Genomic DNA, 26,863 nt, shown 5'->3' on the forward strand with positions numbered 1-26,863 from the left:
TAAAATATATCTATTAGTTTTTGAAACTACAATATAATTACATTTTTCCACTTTCTTTACTACCTTTAAACTCTTGCTTCTATGCCTCTTGCTCTCTTGCAAATTCATGACCTCTTTTTCTATGATTGTTGCTGTGTGTGTGTGTGTGTGTGTGTGTGGTGTGTGTACACGTGCATGCATGTGGGCATTCCTCAACACATAAATGCAACGTACTCTATCTGTGATGTTCTGCTTGTATGTATGTTTTCAGGCCTGATTCTTTAGTGTTGGATAACCAATCGTGCTATTCACTGAGGAAGACTATATTTTCCTCTCTCAATCTACCTTAGACATCTTTAGTTATTTGTCTAGGGTTTAGGACTTAGGATGCGATTCACTGAGAAAGACTATATTTCCCTCTCTCAATCTACCTTAGACATCTGTAGTTATTTGTCTAGGATTTAGGACTTAGGATTGTTGTGGAGCCGACTCCCAATTGATATGTCCAGTTACTTTTTAATCACGATTTGCTCTTAAATTTTATCACTCTACTACCATAGGAAGGTAAAATTTAGTATCAGCTTTACAACTTAGTAGATACTGGAAATAAACTGATACGTATCGGCTTTATTAATTATTTATTGACAAAGGATAGGTCATAAGGCTCTGTTCTCGTTATTTGGATTTAAGCCTTTGAGGGGAAGGTTTACTATTTATAACTCTCCAAAGAGAACATAATTTCTAATTCATGAATAATTCCCTCACTTTTATTATTTTCATTGTTTCCTTAATTGCTCTACAGACAACTCCCAGCCAACTCCAAAGTGCTGCTTGTGTATATATTTGGTCTTTTTCAAGACAGCATCTTCTTCTCTGCTCACGTGTGCCAACATCCAATAAAACATGTATAGAGAACTAGTGTTTCCTATTAAATATGTAGAGGTGTGAATACATTGATCCTTGCTCTGATGAAAAGTAAGAACATATTTTAATGACTCACAATAGAGACATGTACAACTTGTGTGAAGATTGTAGAGAAACAAAACTCTTGGAAAAGGAAACAGAGACAGAAACCTGTGTGCAACAGGAACTTTTAAACTGAGATTAAGAAAGAAAACAATCCTTCAGGTAAATTTTCTGAAGACAGCGCAGACTGGTGCTGTCTTTTTTATGGAACAGACCCTGTTCCTTAACTGAAATCTTCAACAGATTTTCACTGATTCCAGGAGGACACACAAAATCTTCAAACAGACACTGCCAGTTCACAGACATATGGCCAAGGATTTCAACTTCCTTTATAAACAGTACTCACCTATTTGTAATCATAAGGACTGTCCTCTTGTTCCCAGGAACAGCACAGTGGAACTGGTAGGTCTCACCACAGTATGAAATCACAGGGAAAATGCACATCCAGGAAGTAACCCAGGATATGCTCATGACAAAAATGTACATTGAAGGTTTCTCTTTCTAAAATAAAATTTATAAATAAATTTCTTTTTCTCCAAATAAAATTTGAAAAACCTATTAGTCCTAATGGGAAATGGCCACAAATTTTAAAAATGTGTCATTAGCATTTTGATCACATTGAATGTCTCTTCAGATATAAGCCATCTACACTGTCATATTTCCTAGTATAACGTCAATAATGGAAGCTGCAAAGGAAATAATATTATTACTAAAGATTAATTCATTGGGAAAATAATGCTGCCTCAGGTATTCACATCTGAATATTCTCAGAGAAATAGAAATATTCTTTCATAAAAAATTTGCCTTTAGTTTAAAACAATTACTATGCATTGTCTTACTAATCAAAAAGATTAAACTAGAGCACATGTTTTATGGAGAAATATTACAGCTGCGTTGCACATAGGTCAAAAAAGAAGCCATATGGGAATGTTTTAGGGCAAGCTAAAATGAAAACAAATAAGCCATTTTCAGAAATTACTTGCAGTGAATATTTTCCTTTTCCAAGTCTTTTCTTTTTGCCTTTTCTTTAGGTGACTTTGAGTTGATTCAAAACTCCAGAACAATTTGCTTGAATGGCTACAACAGACTCCATTTCCTCAAGTGTCCCTAGGAGATATTTCTGCTTATGTTTGATTGGACACTCTGCTGGGATCTGGCCCGATTCGTGCTTCTGAAGACTAGTAAGGCACACACGCAATTTCCCCGAGAGAAATGCCTTACATTCACCCAGCATTTTATCTATCTTTGCACATGTTTAAGTGGGCAGATTTCCACATCGGAATGACAAACTCAATGACTGAAATTTGAAATTGGTATCATGTCATTAGTAAAATTGAAAGAAATGGCTGATTCTATAAGGCATGAAGATTTTTTTTTTATTAAGACCTATAACTGTCACAGACTCTCACACACTGAGTACTGTATAGTTTTCTTTCCTTTAATTGAAAAATTTCCCTTACAAAGTAATAGTCTGCCACACAAGGATATCTCTTCCAGAGAGGTGGGGGCAGAGTGGTCCTTGTTTAGTTTCTTCTAACTTATTGTTTCTCTCCTACCTTAGTGAGGAATTATGTTCCTGTGAACATAATTTGTAAAGTGTTAATACAGGCACTTTTAAGAGTAGATGACGAGATAATATTCCAATTACTCAGCAAATTCCTTGAAATTTTAGTTCAAAACTTGTCTTCTTCAACATAATTTTATTTGATGAGACATGTAAAACAAGAAACAATGATGCTATCTGCACAATTGTAAATGAGTTAGAATATTATGTTCCATGTGAATGAAAGAAATGATGAAAAATTTAGTCACTTGAAGAAACTAATGCAAAAGAATATGTTTTTGACACAAGATGAAATTACTAGAAATAAGTTCAAGAAAACACATCAAATAACAACATGATTACGTAGAAGGGAAATTTTGTTAGGTATCTGGCATTGACAAAATGAATTTCTGGGAACTGCAAAAGATTCCAGGTTGCATTTAAGTCAGCAATGTGTCATGACTAAGGGAATTCACTGTATATCGACACTGCAGTTTGTGTGCATGTTTGTTTAGGTAGCATCTCATTTTGTATCCAGTACAGCCTTATTGTGTAGCACAATCTTTCCTCAAACTGACGATCTTTCTACCTCAGCTTTCCCACATTTATGTTTTTGCCATTTTATCGCTTGCCTGTACATTCCTTTTGAGATCATTATATTTATTTTAAATGTTATGTGTTTTTCCAAATATAAGATTAGTTTCTGTATTTTCCACAAAAATTAAGGAAAAAATCAAAAGTAATTCTTAAATATATTACTTGGTATAATGTGTTACTAAAGCTATACTAGTATACAAGATCTCCATACAAACATACACACACACATACATATATATATATATATATATATATATATATATGAAGATAAAGGAGTGTATATTTAGTATATATGCATGTCTATTGCAATTTAATATCTATGTAAGCAACAAATAGAATATGGTTCATGATTTTTCCATAAATTTATATTTATTAAAAGAGATATGTAGTTTTAAAAAGTTTATTTTTATGGAAGTACACAGAAGAACTCAATTCAGGGGCAACATATCTATCTATCCATCTATCATCTATCTCTATATCTATCTATCTATCTATCTATCTACCTATCTATCTAGATATATCTGTATATATCTATATGTATATTTATCTATATATAGAGAGATATATTATGTATCTACCTATCTATTCATCCATCTATCTATATGTTAACCTTTATATGTGTACAAATATACAACTTTGTATACATGTATGTGTGCATAAATGCATCTCATTTACTGTGAGGAAGAAACATTTAGCTGAGTAGTAATTATTTTGAAGTGTATAGACATTATTTTTATTTAAAAATATACTTTAAAAGGGAATATTTATGAAAGTTGTGTCTGCTTTCATAGTAAACAAAAGAAAAAGCTCAGTTAGCCTTTTAAGAGGCTGCAGACAAGGAATACCTGAGAATATTAAAAAAAAAAAACTTAGCACAGAAGTGAGCATGGCATTACAGTTTTTCAGATCCTGGGTAGACAGGTTAGAGTTTAGAATCAGTAAAATTCAGAGGGCAAAGAAATGCAATTGTTATTAATGTCTTAATGTCAGTATTCATAGTTTGATGGTTATAAATCTGAGACTTAAAGTTGAAAATAGTTCTATTCCAAATCAGCAGAGCTACATTGCAAATTCCTTACTAATAAAATTTCTCAAAAATTCTAAAATAGTCCCTAAAGAAGAGGGTCAGAGGAACCAGAGGGAATAGGAACATCATGAGGACAAGGCCCACAGAATCAACTGAATAGGACTCATGGGAGCTCACAGATATCAGGGAACCTGTAGGGGCCCAATCTAGATCCTCTACATGTATGGTGTGACTAAGTATACAGCTGAGTCTCTTGGTATTCTTGTGTGATTCCAAACGGTGGAATTAGAGGCTGACTGTGACTCGTTTGCCTGCTTGAGGGATTCTTTTCCTCCTACTGGGCTCTCTTGTTCCAGCCTTTGATACGATGGCGTGTGCCTGGTATTATTGTAGCATATTATGCCGTGTACATTGATGTCCCTGGGAGGGCTTGCTCTTTTCTGAGAGGAGACACGTTGGAGGGGGGGGCGCTGCGAAGGGAGAGGGAAAGGGGAGTGGACTCAAGGGAGAGGGGAGGTGGACAGGAGAAACTGGTGGTGGGGAATTAGGGGAAATTGTGGTGCAAATGAAATATATGTGGGAAGAATAAAAAATACAAAATAAAAAAATACTGTACAATGACTTTAAACAAATGTTATCTCACTCTTCAGCATGTATATATGAACTTCTATCTATAAAACACTATGTCTCCCAGGTAGTGACAATGAGGGAAAGCAGGAAGGCTGATCAATCCAGCTACCACCAGGCCCAGAACTAGAGTTGGCCGACCCCAACATCCACTGAATGTATGAATTGTTCAAGCATGTGAAAGGGAAGAAGTTACAGATCCAAAACAGCAGGGTGTCCATGACACAGGATATCTAAGAGGAGCCACAGTGAGAGCTCATTATCAGTGGTGTAGCAGAAGCCGGCCACCTCAAGCCAGACCAATGCCTCAGGAACAAGATGAGTTGCAAGAAAAGATGAATGGACTAAAGGGTGTGTGCCTCAACAGCTTCGACAACAAGATCCTTCTTTTTGCTGTTGTTGTTTCTTTATATTTCTTTTAAATTTACTTTTGAATTTTTGGGGGTGGTGGGGGGGGAGGTTGCAAGTGCAGATTTGAGGGGACAGGGAGATAAATGGGATCAGAATGCATGATGTGCAATCCACAAAGGATCTATAAATAGTTAGGGTAAAAAGTGAGATAACCATGAAGCATATATTTTGTACTACTTCCTAGGGCTTTCAAAAATTTAAAAAAAAATGAAAGTTGATAAATGATGATTAAACCTTTAAAATGAAAATTCTGAATTCAGTGAAATGTGAGCAATTATATAGTCAATTTTTCTTATTATTGCTCAGTATTCTGATAGTTATTAGATTTTAATTCCAAAGATTCATTCATCTCTTAGATCACTTTCACTTTTTTCAGGACTGCTATAGTTTTCCTCTGATTTCAAAAATGATTGTACATTATAATACAATCTAATACTATTCTGAGTTTGGTGGATGCTAGCTTCTTTTTTAGTGCTAAAAACAGAACTAAACTGAAGAGTTTAAAGTTAGTAGTTTCATTGTTCTCAGAGGACAAAGTTAAAATAATGAAGTCTGCTTATATGATAACCTAGCATTTACTCTTATATTCAGGAACCTTGATTTCCATTACCACCTAAATATTCTATCTTTAATTGCAACACTCAGAAAAACCATCACACGTCAGTCAGCATCATAGCTCTATCTAAATGATGTTTTCTGGTCTCTTAACCTTTCATCAGTCAGTTAACTCCAGTAATCAATAGAGGACCTGAAACTATTTTCTTAAACTGTTATACCACAGTTTTTCACATGAATAAGCCAGTAGTACTTACTTCTCTGAAATAAGTAAAACTTAACAGGTCTTTTAGGTTTTAATCTTGTTAATTTCAGATGAACCTTCTTGCTTTATCATTGCTTTTTAATCTTGTTTTACCAGTGTTCACAGTTTATTATTCTATTCAGAATTCTAGCTACACAAAACATGTTGAAATGATACATTGCCAGTAATGTTATTTTTATGATTCCATAAATGAATTTGCTTTTTGATACACCATGTATGCCCATTTCCATCTCATTTGAAAGGTGATTGGGTACCCCGAAACTATTTTATGTTTATGCCATTGTTCAGGATTCCATCTCTTTACCTTACAGGAAGGTATGCAGTTACATGAGTAAGAACAAAGTGACACACCTTCTAGAAAAGTCAAGAATCACTCCGGTCAAAACTACATAAAACATGGTAACCACGATTTTACACGTCATACGTTGTGGCTACAAGATTTATCATAAAGCACTTTGGATTACAGCACTTACTAATTACTGAAATAGTTTTCAAAAATATGTGAGAAAAGTAAATAATATGAAACATAAAATATTGATCACTGAAGTAAAAATAATTAATATTTTAACATGTAACATTTGTGCAGGGTGAAATAAATATGCCTATTGACTTAGTTACTAGAAAGGCAAGGCAGGAGTTTTGCTTGGTTGACCCAGGAGTTAGTAGCCACCCTGGGAGGTAGCAGATGGTTTCAAGCGCAAAAAGAAAAACAAAGTAAGTAACACATAAAAACACCCATAATACTTCCATTAATATTTTGTTAAATACATGTGTTTCCAACTGTGACTACAGTTGAAGTTTCGATTTCACGATCTGCTTTTGGTATCAAATTGAGAAATATTAGCCAGAATCTAGTGGCCATATTTTAGTTGACATACTAAGTTTGCTTTATGTTCTCTCTAATCAGGAGTTGAGTATATGCTTTCTAGCCCTAATCATCTATCACTGGAGAATATGTCTAAAATTAGAAAGAAGTCTATTTTTTCAGAATAATATGATACTCAGCACTGATGAGAAATATACTCAGCACAGAAATGAGTTTTAACATAATACATCTTAATTGTAACCTTTGTTGAGAATATATCATTCTTTTCAGTCAAATTTTAAAATAAAATAATATGTACTCATTTAGAAATAAATGTTAGTTTAGTTATAATCTAAGTGCATATATATATTATAATATAATACAATATAATATATATATATATATATATATATATCAAACTTCTCACCATAGTAATGAGTATTGAATATCCAATTATAACAAATTTAATTGTGAACAAGATAGTTCCTTGTAAGAAACTCCAAAGGCTTAACTGGGAAATGGTAATCCTTTTCAGGGAAATATTTCAATAATAAAACAAAACAAAAAATTGAGCATAGTTCCTATTATACAAAGAAATTATTTTAATTCTGGAATTAGATTTTTTTCTTTTAGGAATTCTATCCCAGCATTTATTTGTTCTCCTCAACGTGTCTTTTTGTCCACATCCACCATGTCTAGCCTATATCTTTATTTTCCTATGAGTAAATTAATTAAAATATTCATTCAATTGCAAAATGCACCATTCCAGATTCAGAAATATCATTGTACTTCAAGCATAATAAAAGCGACTCCCTCCTAGCCAGCTCCCAAATTACTTTCCCAGTCTGTGTTTCAGTATTCACAATTGCTCTGTGTACATTCAGTTTTCATTTTACTTTCTCAGTGCTTCTCTCTCTCTCTCTCTCTCTCTCTCTCTCTCTCTCTCTCTCTCTCTCTCTCTCTTTCTCTCTCTCTCCCCTCCCTCCCTCCTATTTCTCTCCCCCTCCAAACCCACATTATTTGTCTCTCCAGTCTGTCTTTTGTCCACCTTCCCCCATCCCTCCTTTTATTAATCTTTACAATTGTTATTCTGTTTTCAATCCTAGTCAAATAGTAAGTCTACATTTGGAGCTTTGTGAACTTGAGGAAGAAATTATGCATCCCTGCCATTATGCTTTGTGACGTCACTGGAGTATCATTGAGCCTCTGCATTTGTTAAGGTCTTCTTCCTGTTTGTATTTACAGTATTTGATACTTAAGATACATTCATAAACATACAAAAGTATTTACCATTGATATATTTATTGAACATACTGTGTGCCTGATCACCCCTGACCCTTTTGTCATTACCTATATTTAAGTAATAGATTAGTTCTTCTATAATTTTAGTTATGAACTTGTTTTCTTAAATGGGAAATAGTACCTTAATTTGTAAATGGCAAGTGTGACATTGGTATGAAGCATGAAGGTGCATAATCTCAGCTAGACTCCTGTCTTATTAGTTGGCCTCATAGCTGTAGATCGACCTCAATTGCCCCTTTAACAATTCTAACATTTACGTGTCCATCAGACTGCCTACTAGACAGTCAGCACTCTGTTGCAGCCTGTCATTTAAAAGTCATCAGTTTTACTGCAAAGTCTTATTACCCTCAGTCACAGGAAGAAATTAAAAGCGGCACTTTGTTCACGAGCAGGCATCAATGTCAAATTCAACAATTTGATTTTCCAAGGTGGGTGAGTAAAAAGACTAAGCATGCAAATAAAATACATATTTGAAAATATAGAAAGCATTATAAAATCATGAATATGTGTTTATTTTTGGAGGTTTGACTGATGTTCCTTTGTGTCTCGAGAAAATCTTTAGTTACGTGTTCCATTGTGCCAAGGACAGCCCGGTAGTTTCCAGCCACTTACCCTCTGACAGCATGAATAAGTCTCAGTGATGGATAGGCAGTCCGCACTTTCAGCTTATTCTTAAGGATTAACGCGTTAACCCATTCCACGTGCTTCTCCCCTCCTTTGACCATGAAGGCAGGGATCCAAAGGACACTGTCATTCAGCATGGAAAGTCTATGCACAAATTTTTCTCTGTCACTCTCATTCCGAAAGCCTCCAAACGCTCTTTGCACAACTGATGGGTTCATGGTGATAAAATCTGACTTGGTCCCCACATCCGCAGCAAACTCCACCACAGGAGCTAGATTACACCTAAGGAAAAATTAATAGAAAAAAGGGGAAAATAAATATGAAAACTTCACTCGTAAAATGGTGTGAATGAAAAGAATGAGGAGCCAGCATGGTTTCATCAGTAAGCATAACAAAACAAAACAAAAAAATCTCCCCAAAATAGTCTACCTGGCAAAATTACACATTTGATAAATTGGCAAAATATTAGAAATATTACTTTCAATAAAGATGTTAACTCTCAGTAGGGGTCCAGTTTAGCCAATCTGTTACATGATTTTTGTCTTCACAAATCCATATAATAAGATTTCATAATAAATGAATTTATAATGGTAAATCTGCAAGGGCTTTGTGGTTACACTGCAGGAAATCTAAGCTATATGTTAAGTGAAGAAAACACAATGTACGTGGTGGTCAGATCTGTCCTGTTCATCAGGGATGGAGTCTTTTCAACACATTTATAAATATCACTAAATAAGTTTGACTTTTTAATGCTCTGAGATATGGGAGCCTATACCATTTTGTATAGTACTTTCCATAAACATATTTACAATTGCCTTCTATGGGCCTATATATTGAATAAAGTAATAAAATAAAATTATCTTGTTTGGCCTGACTTTCTGAGATTTGAGTGCATAGAAGAAATAACCTCTCTACTTCAGAGGCTATGATGTAGGCTCCTGCATTCCAGGGCCTTCTGTATCCCTGGGTTCATATGGAGGAAAGGCACAGGATATCCATTTTTGATATTTACCATGGAATCGTGATGCTTTAAAAAGAGCCTACACCTAATCTTATTTATGCAACATGATCTGATCCTTGTATTGAAAGACAACTTCGGAAAGCACCTTGAATATATGCCCAACGGATTTCTGATGCTGTATTCTTAAGTCAAGGATCCATTAGCCATGGATCCTTGACTTAAGAAACCCTTAAATATCCTCATTTTAGCTTGTTGGAATGCATGTTTCAATTAGTTTGCAAAAGAACATTTAGATTTGATAAGTGGAAAAAAAAGGGACACAAGGTTGGAAGGTCCTGAAGGAGGAGGAGTAGATCCAGGAGGAGAGGAGATGGGGGTCTGAATGATCAAACTTCTTGTTCAAAATTCTCAAAGGACTAATAAATAATAAAAATTAAATTTTTAACCGAAACTTAAAAATCAGAAGAGCTAAAAAAATATTCACCAATTAGAGCTCAATACTAAGTGAGAACATTTTCTACTTTGGAAGCAAAAAGAAGCCTAATAAAGCTTTTGTTTGTTTGTTTGTTAAAAAGTAAGATAGATTTAGAGAAAACAACAACAACAACATATTTAATGCAACTAAATAAAGTTAAATGTGGACGATGATGACTTAAAGACTATTGTGCATCCTAATGATGTCAAAGTCAAAAGCTACATCCATAAATTCTCACCAGCATGACTGCCTAAGGACAGTTGGATAAAAATACCAATAGACATGCTAAAATGGATGGAAGAGGCCTTATCCATACAGAAATAACTACAGAAATGCAGAGTGGGAGAAATAGTCTTCTCCAGAAAGCAGCACTTCAATTGGTAATCCAATTCCAAATGGTCATATGTATGAGTAAGCATTATACAGACTGAGAAGGTTATATCTAGGAATATACATATATATGCATAGATGCATATAAAAAGTTAACCAACAAAATAATTGATGATATGAAAGAAAAATAAGGAGGGCTATATGAGAAGGTTTAGATGGTGGAAAGAAAAGGAAGAAATGATGCAATTAGATTATAATCTCAAAAATAAAATAAAAAAAGAACAACTGGAGGTGGGGGAATAAATAAAATCACAAGCAGTATTTTGATAACTTGAGCATAGCTCAGTCAGGCTTCAAGAAGTATGGTAGCAAATATACCAAAAATAAGAAGACAAAAATGATACATCATAAAATGTAGCTATGCTGGCTATAAAAGGCCAATTTGACACTCCTTTGTGAGTGAGTAGCATGCTTTTTTCCACTGGAAATAAGGACTAGAACAATGTCTACATGTAACTGGCAAATTACTATGTGGATAAATTGGATATCTAGTCATAGAATTAGCTGAACTGCACATGTTCAAATAAAATATTAAGGAAGCTACCATAGTAAAGCAGTGTTGCTTCTCTGCACTGAGTCAACTAGCTAACCTCAATGATGTAATCAGTAATATTGCTGATAAAGCAAGACTATAACTGATTCTCAATGAAACATTTCAGTCTTTCTTAATATCTTCTTTGAAACTGAAGCATTCAGAATTAAACAGAGTGTGACTCAAGAATTTATGAAGCGCTGTGTTGTTACTCAGTTTATCTTAACACTATAAGACAGAGGTGGCCAATTTCAGAATGATACATTTTTTAAGACAACTACTGTGCAGGTATGAGCAGCTAATAGCCATGAGTTCCTTTGTCTTTAACCAAATCAATTTCTTGTACTTCCAAAATATTCTTGGCAAATAAAAAGGTAAGAAAAATATACACAAACTTGGATGCCTTGGCAAGCTTACTTTTAACTCATAAATTCCCTGTTGGTGCTGATTCTACATTATTGATACAGTATTTGACAGAATAAGGATGGCACCAACTTCACTCTAAGTATATGAATTTTCTTCTGTGATTCCATACTATAAATGATAGTTTTTCTGTATGCCTCATGTGAAGTGAAAATGCTTCAATTTTTCAAAGCTATATAAGTTACCTTATAATCCATGATCACATATAAGCACATATGTCTGCAAGAAAATTCGTAACAGTAAAATACCAAACTCTTAGAATGGTATTCCTAGAAAGTAAGCAACACCTAAAATATTCTTTAATAAAATTGACTTCCTGTGATGTTTGTGTTTTCTAATTCAGGGCTGTCTTTTTCTTCCTGCTTTTACTCTCATGTCTTCTGTTTGTGGAACACTGCTAGAAACCAACTCTGAGTAACTTAGATGAGGAGTTCTTTCTTGAAAGAACGGTAAAATTGCCATAGCCACCTTAAATCTATTAAGTGTCCAGTGGCATCCTCATCCATTCTCTATGGCCAGAGCACTCCTAGACATTTGGGAATCTCACTGTCTTCAAGGCTTCCTCTCATTGTTTAAGGGTAGGAATAGGAACTTCTCTTTAGTTTACTTTTGATCCCATTGCCCCTCCCTTCCTGCCAAGTATACAATTAAAGTAACTGCTTTGTTTTTGTTTTGCAGTTGAAAACAGGCCCTTTACTATGTGAGTGGATTTATCCCAGATAACAAGACTGGTAAGTCAGACTTGAAGGAGTTCCAGAGAGCAACAAATGTCCCATTCCTCACTTAGCATCAATTTGCAGCTGCTGCCACTTTCTAGAGATTCAGTACCAGGCATCCTCATTGTCAGCAGTATATGTCTTGCTGCTTGAGTGAGCTGAATGATGAGTCCTAGCCCTTCAATTAGCACAGTGAGAAAAAATCTCCACCCATGATGATCCCTTCTGACATGAGCTCCAGTCAGCGACTGAACTCTTCTTGTGATGTCTCTGAAACCTTTCTGGTAAGCAGGTACACAGGAAAACACTGTCCGTAGAGTCCTCTAAGCTCTTCTGAGTTATTTCCTGTTTCCTAACACTGCAGCTGTTACCTCTGATGCACCCACAATAGGAACATCTGAGAGACTTCTTGAACTCCTCCCCCTTTTTACTCTCTTTGCCTCTGATGATGCTCTACCTCACATTCTTCCATACCCTTCCTTTATACTCAACACTGTTCCACCTCAGCTACATGTTGCCTAGGCTTTTTCCATAACTCTAGTGAGTTTGTAATGTCTAATCTCATATTCCTCTAATCTGTTATTAACATTTGCTACTTGTGAGCATTCTCATTCACAAGTCCTCAAATAAGTGAGACTTAAGTACATATATTCCAGAATTTATCTCAGATTTCTTTATAAATGACAAACTGATTAGGTAAGATTGAGCATTCATTGACAAGAGTGGATTTTAGAAGTAAATCTCAAATCCTAGATTAAGTAAATTATCAAACTTTGACCAGGAACTGTCTTGCTTTCATTTGAGAAAATGGTTACAGCCTCCCTCTCCCTACCTCCCCCTCTCTCCCTCTTTCTTTCTGTATCATTGTTATCTCCCTGTGTACTATGTCAGTGTTAGCATTAGATTATGCATTCCTCAGGCCATAGCTAATTTGATCTTTGTGTCACTCATGCCTACCAGGTCAAAGTCCAACACATACTAGTAATGAGGTAAATGATTTGCTAAAAAGAATGGGTAGTTCAACCACTTGCCTTGGAAGTGTGAGAGTCTGAGTTTCATTCCGAAACTCACATAAAAATACAAAGTGTAATAGTACACATATATCACTGCAGGATATAAAAACAAAAATGTAGGATCTCTGGGACTTGCAAGCCACCCAGTCTAGCCAATTCAATGTGTCTAAGACCAACGAAAAAACCTGTCTTAAAAAAAAAGTGATGGGGCCGGGCAGTGTTGGCACATGCCTTTGATCCCAGCACTCAGAGGCAGAGACAGGCGGATCTCTGTGAGTTCGAGGCCAGCCTGGTCTACAGAGCGACATCCAGGACAGGCACCAAAACTACATGGAGAAACTCTATCTCAAAGATCCAAAAAAAAGTGATGATATTTTTGAGGATGACATCTGTGTTTGTGCTCTAATTTTCACACACATTTGCGCGCGCGCACACACGCACACACACACACACACACACGCACACACACACACAAATGTGCACACATTTACACATACTCATATAAGCATATTTGTCTAAATAGATGGAAATATTTTGTATTCATGGATACTAAAAAATAATTGTATGCCCACAAAAATAACACACATTCACAAAACTATAAACATTAATTTTCTCATCAACTCAATGAAGTGCTAAAGTAACATGGTCATTAATACTCTTCACTGGTGAATAACATGAGGCACATGAGGAGTTTGAGTGGCCCTCCATTATATATCTTAAAGCCAGAGCAACAGAGCTGTCTAACTACAAAATCGATGCTGAAAAATGTTTAAAATTTGAAATAAATAATTAATTAAATACAAATATTGAAAATATACATTTCAGTTTTAATATTCAGTTTTATACTCCTCATTATCATTGTAGAAATCTACCTTTATGCTAATTAACTGTCACACGTGTTCAATATGACCTTTATATTCTACCATTTGTCATAGAGCTCTAAAATCTATGACATGACTAACTTTTGTTTTTCAAAAATGTGAACACAGATATATATATATACATATATATGTATATATAATGTATATATATACCTAAAGCCAGCTTTTACTTGAATCATTGTAAATATCATGCTCTCTGAAATTTCATACAATCTTAAAACCATGTATATCTGCTAAACTCATCCTATTTAATTAAAATGATCATTGTGTTTGTTTCATGAAGAGTGTTAGAGAAAATTCTATTAGTTCACTGTCTTTGCCTTAAAAAGTCACAGTTAGTATAGTGTAGAACATTGCACATGGACTTCTCAAACTCTGGGACCCCTGCAGGTATGTAAGCTAAACAACTAAAGGTCACCTCAATTCCCCCACACTGAGATGTCTTTAAAATGGCATGAATGCATGGCTTTCTTCCATATTTCATTCAGCCCTCTCCTTACATGTTATCATATCCTATCTATACATTCATTTTACACAGATATTTACACATATGTAAAATATATATTTATTTAAAAAATAAACAGCTAGGGTATTCATGAGTGGTGGACAGCTGGAACTCTTTTCATCTGATAAAGAACAAACATAACAGTTTGGATCTTTTGAAGTTGTAGTTGCTATATTTCATACTTGGGTTGGGAACTAGCTAGGATTTCTCAGAAAATGATACTTGTATTATGGCCATTATTATCTGGAAACTGAAGTCCTCCACTGATCATGGCTGCTGGGAAGTTACTACTCTTTCATAGAAGGGAGGTCTGGTTAAGCATGGAATTTATGCCATTAGAAAATATGTTCTATACTAAACAGAGAAAAAGAGTGTTCATGAAATATTTCAGTTGCTATTCTAATCACCCATGCTAGAAAACCCATAATTTTTCCTTTTGCAATTCAGTGTTAATAAACTATGTCCTGTGAGGTCAATAGAGGGCTTTTAGAAGATGTATCTCTGAATTCTCTGCTTTTAGTAAATATAAAATAAAACCGGTCATAATTACACTACTTTGACATTTAAGTTACTTAGTTAAGAAAACTTTAAAATTGAAAACTCTTTTGATCTGTCATTTTTAAAAACATATTTTTCCCTCTGTGTGTGTGAGCATTTGTAACTGTGTGTCTTTCTGTATGTACCTGTGTGTGTGTGTGTGTGTGTGTGTGTGTGTGTGTGTGTGTGTGTGTTGTAAGTACAATAGGAAGTTGGAAAATATGTTCTGACATTTTATATATATATATATATATATATATATATATATATATATATATATATATGATTTCTTTAACACTGGGTCCTGGAAAGGCAGTATAATTCTCAGAAGATTCAGACATTCTCATACTATCTAAGCTTCCAGGACACTCTCAGGTCATTGGTGTGTAAGCACAGACATTTCAGTTTCTAATGTCACCAGCAGGATACAACCACTTCAGATCCATTACATCATTTTTATTCCAATAGCAGGTGGTGTAGGCATTGTAAACAGTCACACGTTAACATGGCTGAAAGGCCTTTATCCCTCCCTATATTGTTCTTCCTTGCCCTATCTCATTCCTTACAAACTTCTGGAAATTCCTTGCAACAAATTTCCCTGAATACATTCTGTCTTCCCTAGTCCTACTGGCATTTTCTTGGGTGAGGTACTACCACACTTCTTTGAACTATTATTGCAATTAGTTTCTAATTAATTTTGTTAAATTAACTAGATCCATTGGTGGGTCATGAATTAATTTGAGGTCACGAATGAGCAAGTTTGGAAAATTGAAGAATACAGTCAATTAGAATAGAAAATGACAGGATTCCCTTCACACACTTTGTGAAAATTTGGTGTAATCATTTTAATTACTGTACGTGTGTCCAGACACAGTAATCACGGTAGTGGGGATGACAGCTGGGGTAGATAACGATGTAAAATACATTATTTATTATTCACCGTTTTCAAAAAATATTCAAAGTCGTTTCTCTCAAGGACTTCCTGCCTTATGTATTCTGTTTTCGGCAGTGACATTCTGCTGGTAAAATGCACATTTTTATCATGTTGTTCTCATAACTCAAAATTGTCAGTGGCTGCAGACAAGACTAATGATGTCTTTCATTACAGACCTCATATTTTCCAGAGTTTTCTTTTATATGCACTTTCCATATCTGATATTCCAATAGCATTAGCCTGATCCATGTGCTATACACTTTGTAACACCCTATGTATGCCAATACCTGTGTTATCCATTTCATGTTAACATGAAAATGTCCTGTATTTTTTAAAATAAGGGTTAATATCTGTTTTATTGATTGTGATGCTTTAGAGAAACCTGATAGTATTAACTTATTGGCCTACACTAAAGTATTTATTTATACCTTTATTTCTATATGAAAATAATCAATATAGTAAATTATATACATGAAATATATTTAATGAATTAAGAAAATGATGACCATCATCCAATGTATTTTGTATATGGCTATGTTCATTGATGGCTATGTTCATTGAACAACTCACAAACACTCCTCTAGAATTTTCAGAGGCACTATCTATGTTCAAAGCCATATCTGGGCTCATGTTGAGACTCACCAAAGGAAAAGAATGTTATCATCTTGTTGGGCTTCCTAGAATTTCATTTTACAAACCCTGAAGCAGATCTTCTCACTGGACCCAAAATCGCATCACATTTTTAAGATGATTTTTATTATTTTAAATTACATGTAGGTGTATATTTCTGCATGTGGTTATAGGCAGATGAGTGCTGGGATCTACAGAGATCCGGCAGCTCAGAGTTCCTGGAACCACAGCTAAGATAGCAGTGAGCAACTTGATGTGGGTGCTGTTATATGAACTCAGATCCACCAGAAGAGAAGCAACTGCTGTTCAGTACAAAGCCATCTCTCAAGCCTGTGCTTCAGGCTTCATTTTGTTTCCAGTGTGTATTTCTGTTGTGCAGTTGGAGCCAAGGAAAGCACAAAGTGATGAACAGACCGCTTTACTCTGAGGAGTAGCTCTTAATGGTCTCAGAAGTAGTGTTAAAATAGACCAACATGCTTTTAAAAGAACCTTGCAGCTGGAAATGTTTAATGTAAAACAAGAAATACAGTCTGGCACGCCAATGTGCTTAAGTAACTGGTTGTTTCCATAGGTATGTGCAAGATCATTTAAAGCAAGTTGGGGAAACTGGACAGATACTGAGGGTAAATGAAGTCTTTCCCTCAAACCAAACTAAAAACAAAAAAAAACAAAAAAAAACAAAAAAAAAAAAAAACAAAAACAAAAAAACAAAGTAAAACAAAACAGAAACTCTACATCAAAATTCATTTGTAAGAAAAGTTGGCCTCCAGTATTACTAAACACTGTCTAGGTGTGATGATAAGTAGAAAATAAACTGTAGTGTTTAAAGTAAGTCTAATTTTCAGGATTCCCATTTAATTAAATTGTAACAGTTAAAATTTGTTCTTTTTAAATGTGAAAGTGCAAGTTCTAACTTACTCAATAAAGCCCTGTGCTGTGTCAAAGACCACAGGTAATCTTGAGATATTGTAAAAAGCCTATTTTATAGAAATTGCTCAAGACAGAAATCTTCTTGGCATATAATTAAAGAGGTGAGAAACAGCTTCAAAATAAAGGCCACCAAATTAAGCACTCCAAATAGGGACAGTTTTCCTAAGTTGCATATAAAGAATTGTAACTGAAGGGTCTAAGAAAAGAAAGAGATCAAAGCATGTATTTGCAAAGTTAAAACTGCAACGGTTTTGTGATGTTAATGATTTTAATAATCAAGACTGAAAACATTAAAAATTATACATACTTGTGCATTACTTCATCAACATGGCATGTATGAAGCACAGCAAGCAAGAGAAACTGTTACCTTGTAAAATTAATGTCATTAATTAAAAAATAAAAGCAAGGAGATTGTGAATTATAAGATTTTGTGTAAATGCCATTTATTTTTCCCTTTTCTATCAGAATCACCATCAAATACTGAACTCTCATTTTTATAATGGATTTCTCTGTCTCATTTCCAATAATCTTCTATTCCTATTTCAATTATTTCTGTCATGGTATTCTTTTGTTATTCCTCTATACATATCTGATTTCTCCTTTAAACTTTAACCTCCAAATACAATACACCTTTGTCTTTGTATCTGTAATACTTGTAAAGTGCTCTAGAACTGGATACCTAGAGGATGTTAGGTAATAGTTGATTGAATTTGCATAAAACACTAGCTGAATAAATGTGACAAATTAATGAAATAATTGCTTATATTTAAAACTCAAGTATTTTAATATGATAGCAATACTGAAAATAGTTATGAAATTCAAATTTTGAATTTTTATTGAATCATTTGTGAATCTTTGTACAAAATTTAACTTCTGTCATTTATAAAATACCCATGTTTTTTACTCAGCCCTTCATTGTTTAGTATGAATACTTGTGAAAATCACCAAACATAAGAGCATTAGCTACTACCTCATACCAGATGGCAAATGTGTGAATTACCCAGGTCTTAAAATCACAAATACAATGAAGAATTCATAGTCACGTGTTACTAATGAGAAAAGGTGTCCCATTGATTTTCAAATCTTAGAAACTGGCTTAAGATATGTACAGAATCAAAAGCATTGAAGCCAATACTTATCTCACAACTACAATTTTCAATGGTTTTCAGTACTTTAATAATATATTCTACTTCACAAAACAAAAACAATCAATGCAGTATCCACAGAAGTGCTACCACTCAAAGATGAATACATAAAATTATAGTTCATGAAATCTCAAAAGTTCAATATTTAATTAAAAAGAAGTTCTTTGGGCTGGATAGATGACTCAGCAATTAAGAACTTTGCTATTATTGGCAAGGTCCCAAGTCCAGTTCCAAGCACCCATGCTAGGTGGCTCACAAGCACCTATAACTCTAACTCCAGGAGGACCCAATGCTTCTGACCTCTGCTGGCATCCCCCTCCACACACACACATATCCCCCATTCTCACATAAAGACACATTTAAATTGAAAAATAACTCTTAGAAAAAAAAACTCAATTTCTCTGTGTAAAAGTGTAAATATAATCTCATTTCTCCTTACTCTTCATATATGTACAGTGTGCCTATGCACACTGTTCATATTTTTAATTGAACCTTTCAATTAAAACTAGTATTGTTACAATTTTTTTAAATGAAGCCATATTCACTGCATGGAGGTCTATGTATTAATTTTACATACATGTACACACACACACACACACACACACACACAAACACACAAACACGTACACATAAGGCCATGAAAACATTGAAATCATTCTACCCAAACAGAAGGAAATGTTGTTTTCAAAAACATAATTCTTGTAAGTCCTCTTAAAAATAATTACTGATAATATTTGGCATCATGCTGACTATTAATTCATACTTTTATGTTTCTAGTAACAGATGAGTTGATTGGTATTTCAATATTTCGTTCTGTAATTCCAGGAATTTTGATGGTTGCCAGTAAAGTGGCAGATACAGGAACTAGGTTCTATCCTCAGAAATGTGTCAAGGTCTTTTCCCTAGAGCCATCCTGAGTGATGATGATGTAGAACTACTTCTCTTTCTTTGAGTAATTCTAGCAGTTATTTGGTTCTTCTTTACACCTTTCCTATAATCTATGAAATCCCGAGACCCTGATCTCATCACACTTACCGTCCTCTCAGTGAGTCATTGAATGTCATGCTTGTTTTTCTTCAGCTAGACAGTGCTCACCTCTTGATTTTACATCTTAGCCAGCTGACCGGCATTCATCAGAAGGAATGCAACAATTCTGAACCAAATGAAATGAAAACCAGACCAGAGAGCACAGCAATATGTGTTAGTACCACAACTTCACTGGTGAAATTTTGTGGTGATATATTATGTATCCTAATAAACTTGCCTGAGGATCAGAGGACAGAGATAGCCACTAGATTAGACATAAAGCCAGGCAGTGGTGGCACACACCTTTCATCCCAGCACTTAAGATCTCATGCCTTTGCTTGGGAATCACACAAGCCTTACATACCTTTCTTGCCCTGCCATATTACTTCCTGGTATTGCTGTGGGATATCTCTATGCTGTGAATATGTGTTGCTCTGATTGGTTGATAAATAAAGGTGCATTGGTCCATGGAAGACTTCTTGCTAGCTAGCTCTTTCATCTTAAATTAACCCATTTTCATTAATCTATGTATTGCCACGCATTCTTTGGCTTCACCTGTGTCCCATTGCATGTTGCTCCTTGGTTGGCAGTCTGGCGTCTCCCCCCACTCTCCTTTCTCCTCTCACTATCTCTCTTGGATTTTCCTGCCTGGCTCCATCCTCCCCTGCCATAGGCCAATGCAACTTTATTTATCAACCAGTCAGAGCAACACATTCACAGTGTACAGAAAGACATCTCACAGCAGAATTTCATCTATAAACTATGGTAACTAGAAGACAAAAATTCCAAACAATGTCAGCCCACTCACTGGCCTTGTTCCAAAGACATCCAGTGAATCATAGGAAATACAGTCACAGGGTTTGAGAGTCAGAAAGGAGTGCAAGAGACCATTGAGTTCAATTTCTTCGTTAGGCAAATCAACTGGAGAAAATGGATCCCAAGGTGTATTGTTTCATTTGCTGAAAGTTACACTGCATTTAACTGCTATATCAGCAGTGGAATTCAGAGTTGCTTATTGTCAAATGACTGTCCTTTCAACTGTTATTTCCTGAGAGTGGGCATCTGAGATAGCCCAAAGGAACACTTAACTACAAATGCTGACATTTTCTGTGTGCATAAGCCATAGTTAGGATGGTCACAATACAAATGTACTACTTATCAATCCTGAATCATTGGAAGGATATTATATATCTATTATATTACTGTGCTTAATAGACACTTTGTGCTATATTTGTACTAGAAAATTTGTTTTGCTTCTAAATACAGACAAGAGTTATTAGACACTAATTATTTCTTCAAAGTATTTGAAAATGTCTGTGGTTTGGTTTGAATACATGTTAAAGAGGTAGTACACAAATACTTGATTTAAAATTTTGTATAATTTTGATTAAGATGCTAAGGCTTTTAAGTAGAAGCTCATGGGTTTCCTGGTTACCTGCCTTAAAGATATTCAAACGTATCTTTTGTTCATAGTAAGAACTTAATGGAAAGAAGTTCTTATGTTATAGACCGTAGACTATAACAGAAAAACTATTGAATCATACAAATTTCAGCTTGGTGATTTTTACTTTGGATATTATTGATTAAAAAAAACATATTTTATAGTCTTAGTCTACACTTTGAGAACTCTTGGTGCCGTTGGAAAATATCAAACATTAAAATGGGATTCTCCCTTCTGTCCTTCAGAGTGTCCCTGAAAGTTAGAATACACTTTAGAGTCCTTAGTTTCACAGTAAACATTCAGTTAATGCTTCTCAACCTGGAACAACCCTGTCTTATCTTTACCAGTGAAAGTTGTAAGTGCTTTTATTCTGCATAAGAAATATTGTTGGAATTTGAGTTGGAAAGAAAGCTGTGTCGTTGTTTTGTCCACTGGCTGAGTATCTGCAAGGAAGCCCTAAGCTTCTTGTTCTCTGAAGAAATGTACAAGATTGATGTATGTATGAAGCACCTTAGTGAGAATGAATTTGAATTCTCCAAGGTTGGGTTTAATATACCATAAAAAACATCTAACCTTTTCTTAGAGTTGTATACTCATCTTTCCATTTGTATTTTTCTCATTATGTAAATTCACAGCATTGTTGCATTACTGATTTTTTTTTGCTTGTCCTCAATTTCTCATCCCCACATCTGTCTCTCAGTTCTTCTCTCATCTTGGTAAGTTTCTTAGTGTGTTCAGCATTACAGTTTGAACATCCCTCATGTGAAAATACAAAGCCTAAGTGCTCTCATATCTGGAAGCTTTTTGACATTATCATGATGTTGCAAATGATGAGTCATTGTCAAAATGCCATGCTCTACTAATTCACTGAAAATACCTTCAGGCAACACCTAAAAAGTGTATGTGAGACATAAGTGTCTATCTCAGACAAGGATTCAACCCCCAAAACATCTCATTGTATATGCTCAAATATCCTCATATTTGAGAAAAAACTGAATGCAATTTTTTGCAATCTCAGTCTTAATCATTATTGTATAATAATTCATACTCATCCTGAATCAATTTTATTTCATTTGCATTACTCTATTGGCTGAAACATCTTAATGAGCCTCACATTTTATCCTACAACTCCTTTGTTGAATGTCTTCCCAGAACATGTGCAAAATTAATTTCAATCTTCTTAGGCCCTTTCAATTTGTGTGTCTCATCTCCCTATTCAGTCTTTCTTGCACTCATTAATCAATGCATTCTTGCATTAACACACACTAAAACCGTTCTCCATGAGCATTGAAAAAGACCACAACATTATGCTTGTTCCCCTTCTGTATTTACCTGCTGCCTCTCTACAGTTCAACTCAGACGTACCCAACTTTGATAGACTTATCCCACCTGGACAGTTACATCTCTTCTACTTCCCATCACTGTTGTGTTCTGTGAGTGCCCTTTTAAGCAGCAACCCGCACACTGTGACTTCATGAGTTTACACCCTGCCCTACACTCTGGAAACCTCAAAAGTAGAGATTTCTGCTCTGAACTACTTCAGCATAACTCTTCATACCTAGGGGACTAATGGAAGGAAAATTATTTTTAAAAAATCCAAAGCTGTTATGTACTGAAAATTTTGTGTTTGACTTTGGATCAAAAAATTTAAATATAGCATCCATGTACAAAGGCTTAAAAGGTAAATCTTTAACTTTAAATAAAAACTGAAACTATATTTTAAATCTATGGAAAAACTAATAAACTGGGCATTTTGTAGCACTTTATGTTAGAGGAGAAACTCTGTGCCATGTTGAATCATGCCGCCCCAGTACAATATTTTCTCTTCTTTTCTACGCTGATCTCAAATTCAGACTTGCTTCCTCTAGACACCCATATTGGGAGGCTGTTTTTTCCATAACCACTTTTTATAGTGTTTTCATTCCATTTATAGACACATATCTCTAGAATTCTGAATCTATTCCTTTTTGTCTATAGCAATTGCAAATCAAATAAAATTAAATAAACCAAAACTCCAAAGAACTATAAGGCTATTTCTTGAGATATTCAAAATGTCATGAAAATAATCAATATCACACGATTATTCTTAATATCTACTTCCAAATTTGGCTTTTCTTTTCCATGTATTTTCATTGTGAACCCAAAATGAAAGCAACCCCAAACTCATATGTTATCTTACAGCCCTGGAAACACTTGTGTTTTGTAATTTTGGGTTCTTCTACCTCATACTTTTGTCTCCACCTGGAGAATTTTCACTCATATAAATGTCCAGTGATTTCTTAGTTGTTTTCTGTGCACGGTAACAATGCTTTCATGGTTGAGCAATTGCTTCCACTTGGCAGAATTTCTACAACTGAAAAATGACATGTATGTGGATATAAATATTTTAAGGCTCTTACAGGACATCATGAACTTGATTTTGGGGGAAGTTCTATGCATTTACATGTCTGTGTTTCACTGAGATATGAATATCAGTGAAGATTTTCACTACATACTAATTTTTAACACCATATTTATATATAAATATATATATAATCTTTATTTTTAGGAATTAGAAAATATGCTTTAAATTAGTTTTAGTATTGTTGTTTCCATTTTCATTACTATTTCTTATTAACATGTTCTTTTGTCTTAGGACCAACATAATTACAAAAACTAATCATTGCTTAGCATGCAGCAATTCCCAATAACCTTCCTATTTAACATTGTTAATTTTTAAAATGATTAATCAAAATAAAATTAAATTATGAGTTGTACTTAAAGCATGGGTTTTATAATTAAACTCAGTAGACAAAACATGCAAAGATAATAATTTTAAAGCTGTAAAATTCTATTAAGCAAAAATTATGAAAATGTATTAAGGAAAATTGTAAAATAGAATGGCAAAAGTTATTCAAGATGTGGTCCTTTCTCTGAAACACAAATTGTTCTTTGAATTCACACAAATATGAAGCATCCTCTTCATTCTCTGGAGCTATCTTTCTGTCAAAAACTTCTCTTTTCTATTTGCCATTAAGAAACGTGTGTGCATGTGTGAAAGAATTAAAGGTATGCTTTGCAATTATAAGCAAATGTTGCTTTGTTTCTGCTAACAAATAGTCTGCTAGTTAAATTTTATTTTTATAAATGGTAGCATGCAGTGAATGTCATCTTGTGATTTAAAGTTTGTCATAAACTACACATCACTGAAGAATCTATATGGTTTTATTCTCTAAAGTATCTGATTCTTCCATTCTCCACCCCTTTCTTTGGTGAAACATCCCTCTTCTTAGAAAGATGGGCCATCTTTGCCATATTACTTCATATTCCCCAGGACATAGATACCTTCATTACAATCTATTTTTACCTATTCACATTCTATAGATACTTCTGTCTTCTGAATTGGTGTTCCTTTGCTCCCTTAGATCAGATTCTCTCACAGCTTACTCAGTCTTGCTTAGATTCTGTTATCCAGTGTCAACTTTATACATACCTGATAAATTTGGATAAAGCATGTGTCATTTATATTGGACAATAGTAATAAAAACAGCTTGGGATTGGCATAAAAACCTACTTGTACACCAATGAAATCTAATCGAAAACCCTGACATTAACCCACACACCTATGAACACCAGATTTTTGACAAAGAAGCCAAAACTTTACGATGGAAAAAAGAAAGTATCTTCAACAAATGGTGCTGGCATAACTGGATGTCAACATGTAGAAGATTGCAAATAGATCCATATCTATCGCCATGCACAAAACTCAAGTCCAAGTGGATCAAAGACCTCAATATAAAACCAGTTACACTGAACCTGATAGGAGAGAAAGTAGGAAATAGTCTTAAACACATTGGCACAGGAAACCATTTCCTAAATATCCAGGAGCACAGACACTGAGAGCAACAATTAATAAATGGGACCTCATGAAACTGAGAAACTTCTGTAAGGCAAAGGACACAGTAAATAAGTCAAAACAACTGGCTACAGAATGGGAAAAGATCTTCACCAACCCCACATCTGACAGAAGGCTGATCTCCAAAGTATATAAAGAACTCAAGAAACTAGACATCAAAATAACAAACAACCCAATTAAAAATGGGCTATAGAGATAAACAGAGAATTCTCAAAGGAAGAATTTCAAATGGATGAAAGACATTTAAGGAATTTCTCAACACCCTTACTTATCAGGGAGATGCAAATCAAAAGGACTCTGAGACACCATCTTATGCCTGTCAGAATGGCTAAGATCAAAAATACTGATGACAGCTTATGTTGGAGAGGATGTGGAGGAAGGGGAACACTCATCCACTGTTGATGGGAGTGCAAACTAGTATAGCCACTTTAGAGAAACTCAGAAAATTGGGAATCAATCTACCTCAAGACCCAAAGAATGCTCAAAGGACATATGCTCAACTATGTTCATAGTAGCATTATTCATAATAGCCAGAACCTGGAAACAACCTAGATGCCCCTCAACTAAAGAATGGATAAAGAAAATGTGGTGCATATACACAATGGAGTACTACTCAGCAGAGAAAAGCAATGACATCATGAAATTTGCAGGCAAATGTATGGAACTAGAAAAAAATCATTCTGAGTGAGGTAACCCAGACTCAGAAGGACAAACATAGTATGTACCCACTCATAAGTGGATACTAGATGTAAAGCAAAGGATAACCAGACAAAAACCCACAACTCCAGAGAAGTTAGCTAACAAGGAAGAAGAAGGATGCATGGATCGTCCTGGGGAAGGGAAAATCGATGAATAAACTGGGAATGAGGGGTAGGCAATGGAGGGTAGTGGATAGGGAGTGAGAACATAAGGATGAGATGGTTGAGCTGGATCAGGGATGGAGTGGGAAAGCAATAAAATAGATAACATGATAGAGGGAGATATCATGGGGATAGAGAGTAACCTGGTGCTAGGGAAGTTGCCAGGAATCCCCAAGGATGACCCCAACTTGGACTACTATAAATAGTGGAGAGGTTGCCTGAACTGAACTGGCTTACCCCAGTGATCAGACTGATGAATATCCTAACTGTCATCACAGAGCTTTTCTCCAATGACTGGTGGAAGCAGATGCAGTGATCCATAGCCAGTCACCAGACAGAGCTCCAGGAGTCCAGTCAAAGAAAGAGAGGAGGGATTCTATGAGTAAGTGCATCAGGATTATGATGGAGAAACATGCAGAGACAGCCAAACCAACTCATGAAAGTTGAATCAATGGCTGTGGAGCCTTCACAGGACTAGACTAGGCCCTCTGCATGGCAAGACAGTTGTGTAGTTTGATCTGCTTGGGGGGGCCCCTGGGGGTAGGATCAGAATCCATCCTTGGTATATGAGTGAGCTTTTTAGAGCCCACTACCTACGATGGATGGGACACCGTGTGCAGCCTTGAGGCAGTGGGAAGTGCTTGGACTTGCCTCTCCTGGATGTGCCTCCCCATGGGAAGCCCTTGCCTTCTTGTGGGGGAGAGTAGGGGGTAGGTTGGGAGGGGAGGCTGGGGGTGCTGGAGGAGGGAAGAGGGGGATATTTTATTGGTGTGTAAAATGAATGAAAAAATGTTCTTAATAGAAAAAAAGGAGTGCTAAACAAAAAAAAGAGTTTGTATTTCTAGTCATTGAACTTCCATGTTGGGCA

The 26,863-nt window shown here is 35.1% G+C and overlaps 1 protein-coding gene across 1 annotated transcript in view; it reads right to left on the minus strand.

The window, feature by feature from the left end:
* St8sia4 (ST8 alpha-N-acetyl-neuraminide alpha-2,8-sialyltransferase 4) overlaps positions 1-26,863 on the minus strand; it is a 97,178-nt gene that overhangs the window by 42,394 nt on the left and 27,921 nt on the right. Inside the window, exon 4 of the mRNA XM_028879084.2 lies at positions 8,690-8,983. Coding sequence (XP_028734917.1) covers positions 8,690-8,983 — 294 coding nt within the window. The remainder of the gene's footprint in view (positions 1-8,689; positions 8,984-26,863) is intronic.

This window comes from Peromyscus leucopus, chromosome 13, assembly GCF_004664715.2.
Source record: "Peromyscus leucopus breed LL Stock chromosome 13, UCI_PerLeu_2.1, whole genome shotgun sequence".
NCBI classification, from domain to species: Eukaryota; Metazoa; Chordata; class Mammalia; order Rodentia; family Cricetidae; genus Peromyscus; species Peromyscus leucopus.